Here is a 14,867-nt window from a genome sequence, read left to right on the forward strand (position 1 = left end):
TAAAGCAACAAGACAGAACAGCTAACAACTGAGAAGAAGATAAATGCTGGATTCTCATTTTCCAGAATGGCACCTACACGTTCCCAAAGCCTTTTGAGAGAAATGTGTATGGACAGATATGACAAAATGAAAAAAATTGGACATTATAGGTCCTGTTTTATACTGTGTAAAACAAATACAGCACTTGTATAATTGGAACATCATATGAGCAATCAAACATAATGATTGTAGTGTGATGGTGTAAGTGTTGTATTTCAGCCAGGGTTCCTCCACTGGCTGGGGTTCAGATGCTGTTTTTATGTTTATTTTGGTTATTATAAATGACTTAGTTTCCTTACATTTAAGTACCTTTTATTATGTGCCATGTGTTTTGTGGGTGTTCTCCTAAAAGATGGCGCTACCTGCCCATCACCATCAATGGACTGCCCTCAGCCCTATAAAGGCAGGGACAACCCATAGTCCCTTGCAGTTCCAGGTGAATGCACACATGGAGTTAATGAGTTTCTGTTGCAATTTCTTGGTATTATTTTGTAACTTTCTGAACCTTTGTTTCTTGGATTTCAGATTGGACTTTTAGGATTGTCTTTTAAAAGCATTGCCTTCGGTGTCTTCCACCTTGCAGTATTCACAGCTTACTTTTGTGGTACATAGTATTCTTGTTAAAATGGGTCTTTTATTTATAAAGATACTTCATTGTCCTTTTTGTGTGTCTAGGTGGAGTTTAACAGTAATTTCTACCATATTGGCCATTTTCAGTCACTGTATGGGATGTTTATGCTTGGAAACTCCCAAGTTCATTACAGTGGGGATGCTCTGCAGCCTCAGGACTTGAATGGCCTATAACATTGAAGAAACCACAAATTCTGCTGTAGAACATTAAAAGCAAAGGATAGGTGTATTGTGTGGAAAGAAAATAATCCAAAACATTAAAGCAGATATACATGAGAATGGAAGAAAAATAAGTTTCAGACTTGCCTAGTCAAAGTTGATACCTAAACCCAAATAGATATGATGCTGCAGGAACTTAAATGACCATTTCATACTCAAAGCCTACCAATGGTTTTCAATTAAAGCGGTTCTGCAAGGAATAATATTGAATTTTAAGGAAGTGTCTGCCTTCCGAATGATGTTGGATAACTTTGTTCATTCAAAAAATTATATAAGTAAAACAAACAAATATATAAACAAAGGGGCTGTTTTTTTCATGTGAAATAATAAAGGAAATCAAGTTGGGGCAATACCTTTAAAAAAACGTTTAATTGTATATTTACTGATTTAGCAATCAATTCATATATCAGTTCATTCTTTTGTGAAAAACGTGACCTGGTGTCTCATTAAGAGCTCATCCTGACTTGCAGCAGTACTGCTGGGAGAGGTAATTTAAACTGTATGACAAAGAAGTAATCTTAATAACTTGGTTTTGCTTTATCTTTCTTTTAATAATATTTATCACTGTGATGCTTTTTTCCCCACAATTGGTATGAGTAATGATCGCATAGATGCCTTTAATATCCTTACTTTTAAGATGAATAACAGGCTATTTCAGTATTAAATTTGTCTCAGTATTTGTATATAGTACGTTTTTTGCCTGTCTGTAATTTTTAACTGCTGCTTGACATTTATTTTTACTGAATTGCATCTTTCATTGGGTACAACCAACATATTCCATTTTTCAGACTTCCGTGTTGCAGTTTTCCCAGCTTACTAGACTCGAATGTTCAGTTGATTTATTACACCAACTGTCATTTAAATGAGTTAATACAGAACCGGTATAAGAAAGGGTCTATGGCAATTTTCAGAATTACAATTTTAATAAAAAATAAAACTTCTGTGTAGGCACAGAAAAAGGAGTACAGAGAGTGTTGCATCCTTTGCAGGCAGACCATATTAGCAAGGCAGCAGTTAAAAGCAAGTTGTAAGCTCATTTGTTCAGCACATGACTTTCCTTGCTCAAAACTGTGACTTTTACCAGTAAAATACTGTGTGTCAATGAGAAGAAACTTAACTTTATGTCTGCCAAGCAATTCTGTTCAACATCAATACTTTTCTAGAATTTTACCATGTTAACAACTGTGCCAAGTTTCATTCTTATTGAGTCAGTTGTGGAGTTAAAAAAATCAACAGGTTCACAACCTTGGACACATATTAAGAAATCAGTCTGAAAGTAGTCAAATAATGTTCATGTATGCCTAAATATATAAATGAATATGTAAATAAAACACCTCAAAGACTATATTGAAAGAGAAGTGGAAGAAGGCTGTTAGACTGATGGTCAACAGCACAGCTCTGAGTAAGATGATGTTAAAAACTGGGATAGCAAAGGCAGAACAGATATATCTTAACTTGAGCCAACATCCCCCTTTTCATATCTTTTAATATCACACTTCTTCACGGGTTAATATTCCTACTTTAAAGGAAAAAAATCCTCCAAAGGAACCACCTCAAACTTTTGGCTATAGCACTTTTTCTGAAGCCAAGTAACATGCATGCTTTCAATTTAAAATCGCCTCTCTGATGTATATACCTGTTGTCATGCATGAATTTATGCTAATTTAACTTCAGTGTTTTCTGTTTAGTTGGTGCTGTTTACCTCCTCACGGATATTGGAGATATGTTTTCAAGTAACAATAATTTCCAAGCAATGGGAAGAGAAAAAGACAAATTAATTGGCAAGAGCTGCAAAGAGTTAAAAGAGAAACATGGGTTCGATAAAGGTAGGTGTGAGTCTGTCATCTTTTAACCAAGTTTTCCTTTTCACATTAAGCATAAATGTCAGAATTGAGTGATTGAGTGTATTTAAAGTTAAGGTTTATGTATTACGATCTGGTCATTGGTCTTAACTCTGACCACTTCAACAAAGTCACATCATGTTTATTGTCATGTGTACTCAGTATAATTGAAATTAAAGCTTGTATGTTTCCTCAGAACAGTTGGAAAAAATGAAAACAAAAAGTATATACAGGTTGTAAGTATGATGTGACTTGTCCGTCTCGCGTGACGTGAAAGTGTCTCTGACTCTCTTCAAAAGATCTCTGTTACAAAGATCACGTCTTGTTGCAAGATTTTTTTTTATTTTATATATATATATATATATATATATTGTAAAAGATAGCCCGGCCACAGACAGACACCACACCAAATGTCCAAAATACACGTGTTTATTTCTGCTATTCTTTTACAGCTCTTTTCCACACTCACTCTTTCTCAGTCCTTATTCTCTCTCTCTCTTCAACCACCTCCACTCCTCCTTTGCAAGCTCCGTCTCCTCCCGACTCAGGCTCATCCACTGGAGTGAGGTGGCCCCTTTTATCTTTCCCCGGATCTGCTCCAGGTGCTGATGATGGTCTTCCTGCAGCGCTTCCTGGTGTGGCAGAAGTGCTGCCCTTGCACCCGGAAGCACTCCGGGCATACACAGTTCCTGGAGTGGCAGTACTTCCTGGTGTGGCATAAGTGCTGTCTTCCAGGGCTCAAGAACCATCCAGGCAGCCCCTTGGTTGGACCACGGACCCCCATGGGGCTGCGCTGCCCAGCTCCGTAGTCATGGTCCTGGATGGAAATCGGGGGGCTGCCCTCTTGTGTCCAGGGAAAATATTGCCCCCTTCCCGGTCCTTCCCTGATCCAGGCGTCCCGGTGGGGCAAGGTCCCTGGCCACCTGCCACAATATATATTATATATATATATATTGTAACGATCTAGAAAAGAAATTGCCACTGAGGCAGTGTGTTCTAAAAAGTTAAAAAAAGGGGGGTGCACAGAGTGCAGGCAGAGGAGACACAACTGCCACTCTTAATAAGCAGCCTCTGGGTTGCTAGGGAGGAGGGACTTTGGAAAGGAGGTTCAGGTAAAAGAAGAGTGTGTTTAACTCGTGGTGTGGGGTGGTTTTTAGTTTAGTGCTTGTTTGTTTGTCCTGACTACATTGTTTTTCGGCCTGTGAAGTCAAAAGAAAAAAAATAAAACCATTGCTTAGTTATTTTGGATAATTACCAGCACTTGCTTGTGAGATTTATTTGCCTGTCTGGGAAGGGATATTACTATATATATATATATATATATACATATATATATATATTCACACAAACACACACACATATATCGGTTTAGATACATTGGTTGAGATATATACATCGGTTTGTATAGATTATTTCTGATGAAGTGTATACTGTATAACGATTTTGATACATTCGTTTGAATATATATGTCAGTTCCAATATACAGTATATATATATATATTGTGGCCTGGAGGGAGCACACTGGCCACCCAAACCTGACATAGACTGACACCAGGTACACGTTTTACCAAACAAAAACCATTTATTAAGTGGGGAAACACTTCCCTATCATTCCCCACAGCAGCATAGTACAATAAAGTGCAACTAAACACAGTATACAGCAAGTTCTTTTCTTCTTCTTGTTTGTCTTTCTCTCTCTATTATAGTGCACTCCTCCTATGCCGCAGCAGTGACAGCTGGCTCCTTTTGTTCAAGCACCTGAGAGTACTTCCAGTGTCCCAACAGCATGGTCCGGAAGCTCCGTTAAGCTACATATACAATGCACTGTACTGTATATGTTTGTTTAGATAGGCTGGTTTGGATATATAGGTCAGTCAGTGTGGATGTGCATGCTTGTGTGTTAAAAATAATAAAGCAAAAAATAGGAAATGGTGGGCAATAATTAACTAGCATGATGTGCCCTTTGTATTTTACACTCAAAATGTATTCTGCATCTGCATTTTTTGAATCAAGTAAGTGCTTGAATTAAAGAAGGAACTGAGTTATAACTGAAGTACATGGGCAAAACTTGATAGAACAGTAAATGTACTGTGTATTTCACTTGTCCATTCTTACCTATACAGAACAGATCCCAGTCTTAATCAACAGTGTGTATGTGCAATGGATGGATGTGTGTGTTGGAGAGAACACATGGTTGTATTATATAGAGATATACATCCGTTATTTCTTAAAAAAGGAATTTAAGGAAGCTCTGGCAATTCTGTACCACTGATCACCAAGCTTAAGCTTTCCCAACCCAAATAGAGCATTACAACTAAAAAGTAACAATTCATGAGATGAATAAGTGATCATCCTGATAAACATGATCACTGAAGAAAAGCAAGTAAGAAAATAGTTTGAGCGCAGTGTAAAAACAAGTTTTCTGTGTGATCTTGTTTCTTAAAGTTATAAAAAAGCTTGATCGAGGTGTGCATAAGTTTTCCGGCTCTGTTGCAATGAGTCAAAGCACTGGCAATCAAACACTTGATAGTTTTGTAAGTAAATATGGGAACCAAAAGAGGTGGTATGTTGCAGTCGTGCGTGATTTAACGTCTTCTGAAATATCAATTTTGAGCATAGAAGAAAAGTCAGCTTCTGAGGAGGATCTCTAATGGGTGGGGGCAGCAAGTGAGAGGTGCGTGAAAGGAGCTAGGGTGGGATGGAGCGGGGCAACGAGGATGGGGATCTGTGTGATTGTTTTAAATAGAAACAAAAGTAAAGTGCCTTGGAAGTAAGGACCCCAAACCAAGATTGCTTTTGAAATAAAACAAGCCCGACAGGTATATGCTTCTTGCATAAAATATTGCATATGCAATAAAGACTGCAAGTTTAAAGCAATGATAAAGTGAAACTGAGACTTAATGGCTTACGCTGTGTCTGCCTGTAAATCCTAACCATTCAATTCAATCCAAAGTAGATACAGTATTTGTAAAATTGAGCTCAAATGGGTGGTGGGGGGTTTGGCCTCTAATCAGAAATAGAGTGGCCATTTGGATCACCAGAGGCCTCATGTATAAACGGTGAGTATGCACAGAAATGTTGGGTAAGAACATTTCCACGTTCAAATCGCGATGTATAAAACCTAAAAAAAAAGCTACACGCATTTCCACGGTACCTCATACCCTGTCGCACGCAAGTTCTCCACTCGCTTTTGCAGACTGGCGCCACCCAGCGTCAAAGCAGTGCTACTGTTCCTGTGTGGTTTATCTTTCTTTTTCAGATCCACATTACTGATGCGGCTTTATAAATAAACTGAAATTAACCGCATTTTGTTTATTAGTTTAATGCATCTGATTGTAATTAACCTGTGTCACCGGCGGCTGGGAGTGGAGCCCTGCTGGGACGCCTGAGGGGACCGGAGGAGGGCTGGTGCCTCCTCCCGACCACGTGGGGGCGGCCGCCCTGGTTTTGTTGGTGGCCTCGGGTAGGGGGCTTGGAAGCCCAACCCTGTAGGGGCCCGTGGCCAGCGCCAGGCGGCGCCCCTGTGCCTGAAGAACCTTGGACCTCAGCACTTCCGCCACACCAGGAAGTTCTGGGGGGAGGAAGACAGGAGAAACCCGGAGGGCTTCTGGGTGCGCAGCTGGCACTTCCGCCACACAGGGGCGTGTCCAAGGAGGAGTACCGGGAAACACCTGGAGCCCATCCGGGGTGGAATAAAAGGGGCCGCCTCCCTGCATTCGAGAGCGGAAGTCGGGTGGAAGAGGACGGGGCTGGAGAGAGGACTGGAGGCGGCCAGAAGAAAGGCATAAGAGACTGTGAAAGGCCTGGACTTTGGGGGATCGGTGCTGGAGGCACTGGGTTTGTGCACGAATGTACTTGTAAATATTGTAAATAAACGTGTGTGTTGGGTGCAAAACAATGTCCGTCTGTCTGTGTCCGGGTAACGTCCACACCTGTAACAATATAATGGTCCACAGACTGGTCAAACTATTCTAAATACGATAGCTGCTTTAGCATTGTTACTCACACTGCACCTTTTTCTTCTTCTTTCAGCTGTTCCCGTTAGGGGTTGCCATAGCAGATCATCTTCTTCCATATTACTCTCACTGCACCACTCGGAGCAGTTGATCGGAAACAGAATTATCGGTATACGGCATAAAACACACGCTGCCTCAGCCATGCTTCCTATTTGAACTGCTTCTCACATGGCAAACGCTTCAAAACCTTTACTGTACAGACCTCGCAGTTCAGAAACAGTTTCATCCCAAAAGCTTTAAACGCCCTCTATCAGTCCATCAAATGCTCCTTGTAGAACTGTTTGTACTTATAAGTACAATTACCTCACTGTAAACTTGCGATACAATTATAATATTGCACAACCTGAGCCACTTTATAAAGCGCGTATTTACATATGATGACGATATCATTTTTAAGATGAAATGCAGCAAAATATGTTTATTATATTATACAGATAAAACTTTAACTTCATTTAAATAATCTATATTGTTAGTAATTAAAGGACATGGTGTTAGCATGTACTGCTGCAATAAATTATTTAATCGAAGGTCACGAACAATCACTAAGCCACTGTGTTCCCATGTTTAATAACATGCTTTAACTCCTATCATCATGAAAATGATATCACATATACATCTCAGTATTTTAATTATTCAGAGAGCTGTAATATCACGAATGTAATGGATTCTGTGTCCTGTCGGAGGAAGAGAAAGCCGGTTTAAGAAGCACATAGTGACGTAGTGATTCACACGCATAGAGCACATAGAAGATCAAATACATAACAAAGCATTTAACGCGTTACTTACGATGGGATTTGAGAAACTAATAAATTAAACAATTTTAAGATGAAGTTTATGATGATCTACTTTAATGACAAAATAAACTACTTGATTAAAGTGGAAATTTCGAGATTAAAGTTTACATTTCGTGCTTTTTTCCCACTGTTTAAACCAACAAATAGTACGTTTTTCTTTGCCTCCACTTGGTATTCGCTGAAATTCTTATATTTTCCCCCGTGCTTTTCCCATTGTCTTTTCACAGAATGCTGAGCTTAAGGGCTATTTATATTGATTTGCATATTCAAAGAGGCGTAATTCTGGGAGGAGTTGGGGTGGGACAGCAGGCGCGTGCACGAGCTTTACTTTTCACACTGACTGGGATTTATGTAGCGGAAGAACATGGAAGAGGGCGAACGCACAGATTCCTGCATCTGGAATTTTTTGTGCTTAAGCACATTTTGGCTTTTGTGCTTACGTCATATTACAGTGCAAATTCTATGCATGGTGTTATGCATGAGGCCCCAGGAGATTTCCTGATAGGAATGCATAAAAAAGATGGCTTCTACCCAAAGAGGTAAAACCCCGCATCACATGCAGGTACCCATTCATGGGGAAGATGAGGCAACCACTCTGCAAATGGTACAAACTTTCACGTTTGAAATTAAAGCTATCCATCCATCCATTTTCTTAACCTGCTCACTGCATTTTACCATTTTATAATAGGCACCAAAGGTAAAAGAAAAGGGAAAGATGGTGCTGAAAAGACCATTAAGTGAAAAAATGGAGCTAGAGAATTCAGCAGAATGTATGAAAATATCTGCTTTATTGAGAACAACTGAGAAAAGTTGTCATTTCATAATTTTAAATCACTGCATTGCTTAAGGACTTCAATAGCACTAGGTGACAGCAAAGTAGCTGCTAGCTACTATACCTAATGTAATTTGACCATACATTCTGTCATATTGCCTAAAATAACACTGAACCCTATATATACAATCAATCGCACGTGTTACATTCCTGAAAAATCCCATGGATACGAAAACCGCACACTGATACTGAAGAAGCATTGATTGTATGGGGAAAAATGGGGTAGGTTTTTGGCAGAACACCAGCTTGGGTGGAGGACCAGAATGGGGAGATGTGGTGAGACGGACACGCCAGCTTTCTGTTCATGCCACTTCAGGCCCGGTAATTATCCTTCCATAGGTTCACCTATGGAAAACTTATTACAACTTTTACTTTCTTTATAGTCAAGTTTGACTGTTTTCTAGGCACTCCACCAGAGTCTATGAGCCACCATTACAGTGCTGATCTTACTAAACTATTCAATCTATAGTGGTAGTGGTAAAGAGCATTTGTTGAAAAGGGCAAATACTTAATGACTGCACAACTATGAATCACACTTAGTGGGAATTCCTTGTTCATGGTGAACAATTGCAGGTCCGTTCTCCCATCATTTGCAGACACACTTTGGTCCATTCAGTGCAGTATGTGTGTAGCCTGCAAAGATCTAAGGCCATTACAGACCTGTTATTGCTGCTGCGTGAGACGCCTCTTAGAATAATTTTTTTTCTACTGTGCATGGCCGCAAATAGGCAAAAGTAAACTGCAGGAGTCGCAAAATGGGTTACACTTTTGTAGATTCAGATAAGAGAATCCATGGAAAAGTTTTACTGTATTAAGCAAAATAAAAGTTATGTTAACAGCAATACCACAAGTGTTAATAACACAGTTGCTCTAGTGTGACTAACAGTCAAAAACAACGAACATGCTGGATGCAGTTTGTAAGGTGCACTCACAGTTAATTCCATTTTTTTTTAAATCAAAACTTTCAAACTGAGGATAAGAAACTGCAGATGCAGAATTTGCATTTAAGGGGCTGGAACACTGTATTCCATTTTTCTTTTTATTTTGTTTATTTTTTTGTCACTGCCAATTTGGCTAATTATGAGCAGTTCTGTTAAACTCTGACAAACTTTAGTTATGCATATTTTGGTATGTGAAAGCTTATGGTACATTATGCTAGCCATAACACTAAGTCTTCCAAGTCTGTATAGTCTAAAATCACTGACTTAATTAAACTGATTTTGTTTCATGTTACAACAAGTTGGCAAAGGGAAACACTACATTTTGGTACTTAGATTCTGATAAATAACTAAAAAGCTAGTTTAGCTGTGCTAATCAGTCCTACCAGATATGTTTATCCTTATGTTAAGCTAATGTGAGATATTAATGTGTATATATGCATAAGATACATTATAGCAGTTAAATATATGATTGCCAAACATACATTTGTTGTCTGTAATGTGCTATGAACATGTATGGAGAAGGTAGATCAAGCACATCCACCCCACAAAAAGGAAGAAGTAGTTTTGTATGAACTAATCTGTAAATAAAGCTGACTTGCATGGTCTAGAGAATGTTACTAAACTTGGCGCATGTTCCGCAATTAGTATCATTATACCTTTTTTTGATGCACAATTAAACAATAAAGTACAGTGCTGTTGAAGAAAAAAGGAGTAATTACTGGGACCACACCAAACAGGCCATGCAAAAATGCATGTTTCAGTCATCTGAAGTCACAGGGGACAAAGATTAACAAGTGATAAGAAGGCATTTATCAATATTCCAGTGCTGTGACTCGGAGAATCCTTAATTATATAACATTTGCTGAAGTATAATTTTATTATTTAGTAGACTGAAAAACTGATCCCAGCACTGTCTACCTTACTTAACCACAGAGCTTTATTTGTATGTTCATGTGAATTCTGAGTATTAAACTAACTAATACTATTATACAATTTGCAAAGATGTGTGTTCTGTATTGGTTGGAGTCCCTAGTAAGGGCAACATGTTACTGTGTACTCTTCAATGGATTCCTTTAAATGAATGATCACAAAGATGATAAGACTAATACAGTATTTCTTCAGCTTTACATATCCTTCCAGCAATTATGACATCATCAGTTCTGTAATTCTGATTTTTTTTAATGATTTATGGGTCTTTATTATCACATATACATAGTACAGTGAAACTCTTAATTGTACATGCTAATCAACTTGCAACACATTGCCACTCTTTCGTGCCATGATTAGTGAGTATAACTGCTTTACTTCGCAATGTCTGAAAGTGGATAGAATGTCATGGAAAAAGTAGCAGAATCATTATATTATTGAATGATTTAGTCTAAGGCAGTATTGGGGTCCTGGGTTCGAGTCCAGTGCCCAGTTAATGTTTATGTGCAGGTGTTACAGAGTCAGTTTAAAGAATTGTCTGAAAACATTTATATGTTTTGTTGCACAGATGGTTACATGTCATTCAATTTACTTGTGCAGCATTTACATTTTTTTAAGATAAAGCAGTTGTTGCCTCTTACAAAACAAAACAGTATAGTTTTTATAGGATTTTTGCTGCATTTGTTTAGGATTTCTTTTGTCTTCTGCAGATGGACTTTATTACTTAAAGTCAACCACAGGAGTCATTTATGAGACCTTCTGTGACATGACCACTGACGGTGGAGGCTGGACACTAGTTGCCAGCATTCATGAGAACAATATTAATGGAAAGTGCACACTAGGAGATCGCTGGACCAGTCAGCAGGGCAACCTGGAAAACTTTCCTCATGGAGAAAGGAATTGGGCCAACCGCGTCATCTTTGGATCAACTGATGGAGCAACAGGAGATGACTATAAGGTTCAAAGTTTTTTATCTACCTTTTGGGCAAAATACTGATAAAGTTTAAAAAAAGTTGGAAGTGGTAAAAGACAACTGATGTTCCCATCTACAGATTTTTATATCTAGTGCAGGAGTGGCTTCAAAATCAAAGAACCCAAAATAAATAAATGATGCACTGTTCAGGCAGTAAACCCACCTACCTCTTTCTTCAGAAATACAGTACAAGACAAAACTGACCTGAAGGTTCCTCTTTTTTCTTGTAGAGGCTTCTTTTTATTTGATGAACTGTCACAAAAAAACTGATAGCAGTTGGATACTTTGAGTTTGTTTCTTTTCATGTATACAATAAACGTCAAAACTGAAATCCCAATAAACCAGATATCTTAATTTGCTTATACTGTATTTCACAGTTCTTGAGGCTGATCCTCCAATTAGCTGTGAACCACCCAATCTCACTGAGATTGCACAGGTGGTGAACCAGCTGGTTGGCTGCAGGGATCTGTGGTATTTGGGTTGAACTTCTCCAGGCTGGTGGTAAGGCTGTCCTCCTGGCATTACCATCAATATTTGCTTCCATTTGGGAGACTGGCATCATCCCAACTGACTGGAAAATGGGACTTGTCATCCCTATCTGGAAAGGAAAAGGTGATCGCCTGGATTGCGACAACTACAGGGGGATAACACTGCTCTCGGTGCCGGGTAAGGTCCTTGCTAGGGTCATCCTCAATAGGATCCATGATCACTTGCTCACTTGCCAGTGAATGGAACAGTGTGGTTTTAGGCCTAAGAAGTCTGCCATCGACCGCATCCTTGCACTGAGGGTTCGCGAATATTGGCAGAGTTTCTTTGCAGCCTTTGTTGATTTTCACAAATCATTCAACTCAGTTGATCAAGCTGTGGGACATCCTGCGGGTTCGCAGGATCCCCTTGAAGTTGCTGAATATCATGGTCGGCCTGTACACTGGTACTGTGAGTGCTGTGCAGAGTGGAGGCAGAACCTCTATGTTCTTCCCAGTTGATTCTGGGGTTTGTCAGGGGTGTGTTCTTGCTCCAACTCTGTTCAATGCTTGCATGGACTGGGTGTTGGGCAAGGTCGTGGGGTCCAGTGGCTATGGGGCATCTGTTGGTGAAGAAAGATTCACAGATCTTGACTTTGCTGACAATGCGTGATCTTCAGTGGAGTCAATGGAAGCTCTGATCAGGGCGCTCAACAGACTAAGTGAGGAGTCTGAGTGTCTGGGCTTGCGAGTGTCCTGGATAAAAACCAAGATTCAGGTCTTTATTGACCTCTTGGGCACAGCCATAAGCAGTGTGTCTGTTTGTGGAGAGAGTGTCGACCTTGTTGAGAGGTTTACTTACCTTGGCAGTGACATTCATGTCTCTGGTGACTCTTTATATGAAGCAGACGGATTGGGAGAGCATGGGGGATCATGAGTTTGCTGGAAAGGGGTGTATTGTGCTCTCGATATCTATGAAAAAGGATGAAGGTCCAAGTCTTTAAAGTCTTGGTGCTTCCTGTCTTGCTATATGGTTGTGAGACATGGACGCTATCCAGTGACCTGAGACGAAGACTGGACTTCTTTGGTACTGTGTCTCTCCAGAAAATCCTTGGGTACTGTTGGTTTGACTTTGTGTCGAATGAGTAGTTGCTCATGGAGTCCCGAATGAGGCACATTATCTGCATTGTGAGGAAGCGTCAGTTACGGCACTACAGCCATGTGGAGCGTTTCCCCGAGGGTGATCTGCCTCATAAGATATTTTCCTGTCTTCTGCATCTTGATCTTTTAAACCCATTACCTCATCACACCCAATGCAAATCTTAGCATCTTTAACTCTGCCACTTCTACCTCTGTCTCCCGTTTTTTGGTAAGTGCCATTGTCTTCAAACCATTCAACAAAGTTGGTCTCACTACCACCCTGTGGACCTTCCCTTTCACTCTTGCTAATACCCATCTGTCACATATTGACATTCTTCTGCACCCATTCCACCCTGCTTGCACTCTTATTTACCTCTCTTCTACACTCCCTGTTACTCTGTATTGTTGATTCCAGGTATTTAAACTCATCCACCTTTGCCAGCTCTATTCCCTGCATCCTCACCATTGCACAGGCCTCCCTCTCATTTACACACATGTATTCTGTCTTGTTCCTACTGACCTTCTTTCCTCTCCTCTCTAGAGCATATCTCCACCTCTCCAGGGTCTCTTCAACCTGCTCCCTACTCTCGCCACAGATCCTGATGTCATCAGGAAACATCATAAACAACGGGGGCTCCTGTCTAATCTTGTCTCTCAACCTGTCCATTGCCATTGCAGATATGAAAGGGCTAGGAACTGATCCCTGATGCAATCCCACCTCCAAACGGAATGCATCTGTCACTCCTACCGCAGAACTCATCACTGACACACTTCCCTCATACATATCCTGTACAACTCTTATATACTTATCTGCCACTCCCGACTTGTGATATGCTTTCTCCAGCTCCACAAAGACACAATGCAACTCCCTCTGGCCTTCTCTATACTTATCCATCATCACCCTCATACCAAGCATCACATCTGTGGTGCTCTTTCCTGGCATGAAACCATACTGCTGCTCACTAATCATCACCTCCCTTCTTAACCTAGCTTCCACTACACTTACCCATAACTTCATGCTGTGGCTCATCAATTTTATTCCCCTGTAGTTTCCATTCTTCACCCTCTTCATAGCTAGCATCTTTACTTCCTCCTTACTAATCTGTTATACTTCCTGATTACTATCGCCACATCATCCAAACTTCTCTCTCTCTCATTTTCTTCATCTATCAGCCTCTTAAAGTACTCTTTTCATCTGCTCAAAACACCCTCCTTGCTTGTGAATACATTTCCATCTTTATCCTTTATCACCCTAACCTGCTGCACATCTTTTTCAGCTCAGTCTCTCTGTCTATCCAATTAGTAAAGGTCCTTTTTCCCTCCTTAGTGTCCAGCCACTCATACAACTCATCATACGCTTTTTCTTTAGTCTTCGCCACTTCTCTCTTCACCTTACGCCTTATCTCCTTGTACTCTTGTCTACTTTCTGCGTCTCTCTGACTATCCCACTTCTTCTTTGCCATCCTCTTCCTCTGTATACTCTCCTGTACTTCCCCATTCCACCACCAGGTTTCCTTTTCCTCCTTCCTCTGTCCAGATGTCACATCATGCACCCTTCTTGCTGTCACCCTTACTACTTCCGCAGTAGATGCCCAGCTGTCTGGTATAACTCTTCACTGACACCCAGTGTCTGTCTTACTTTCTCCTTGAACTCAACCGTCCATTCTTCCATTCTCAACATCTGCCATTTGATCCTTGGCCCTACCCTTACTCTCCTCTTCTTCTTGATCTCCAACATCACGCTACAGACAACCATCTTATGTTGTTTAACTACACTTTCCCCTGCCACCACTTTGCAGTCTCCAATCTCTTTCAGATTGACCCTCCTGCACAGGATATAATCTACCTGTGTGCATCTTCCTCCACTCTTGTACATTGCCCTAAGTTCCTCCATCTTCTTAAAATATGTATTCACCACAGCCATGTCCATCCTTTTCACAAGGTCCACTATCATCTGATCTTCTTCATTACTCTCCTTGACACCACACCTACTCATCACCTCCTCATCTCCTCTGTTCCCTTCACCAACATGTCCATTGAAATCCACTCCA

The 14,867-nt window shown here is 40.3% G+C and overlaps 1 protein-coding gene across 1 annotated transcript in view; it reads left to right on the forward strand.

Moving 5' to 3' along the window:
• LOC120531405 (intelectin-1a-like) overlaps positions 1-14,867 on the forward strand; it is a 44,728-nt gene that overhangs the window by 20,331 nt on the left and 9,530 nt on the right. The window contains exons 2-3 of the mRNA XM_039756793.1: positions 2,577-2,714; positions 10,950-11,197. Of these exons, the coding sequence (XP_039612727.1) occupies positions 2,577-2,714; positions 10,950-11,197 (386 nt within the window). The remainder of the gene's footprint in view (positions 1-2,576; positions 2,715-10,949; positions 11,198-14,867) is intronic.

The sequence above is a fragment of the Polypterus senegalus genome, chromosome 6 (assembly GCF_016835505.1).
Source record: "Polypterus senegalus isolate Bchr_013 chromosome 6, ASM1683550v1, whole genome shotgun sequence".
Classification (NCBI taxonomy): Eukaryota; Metazoa; Chordata; class Cladistia; order Polypteriformes; family Polypteridae; genus Polypterus; species Polypterus senegalus.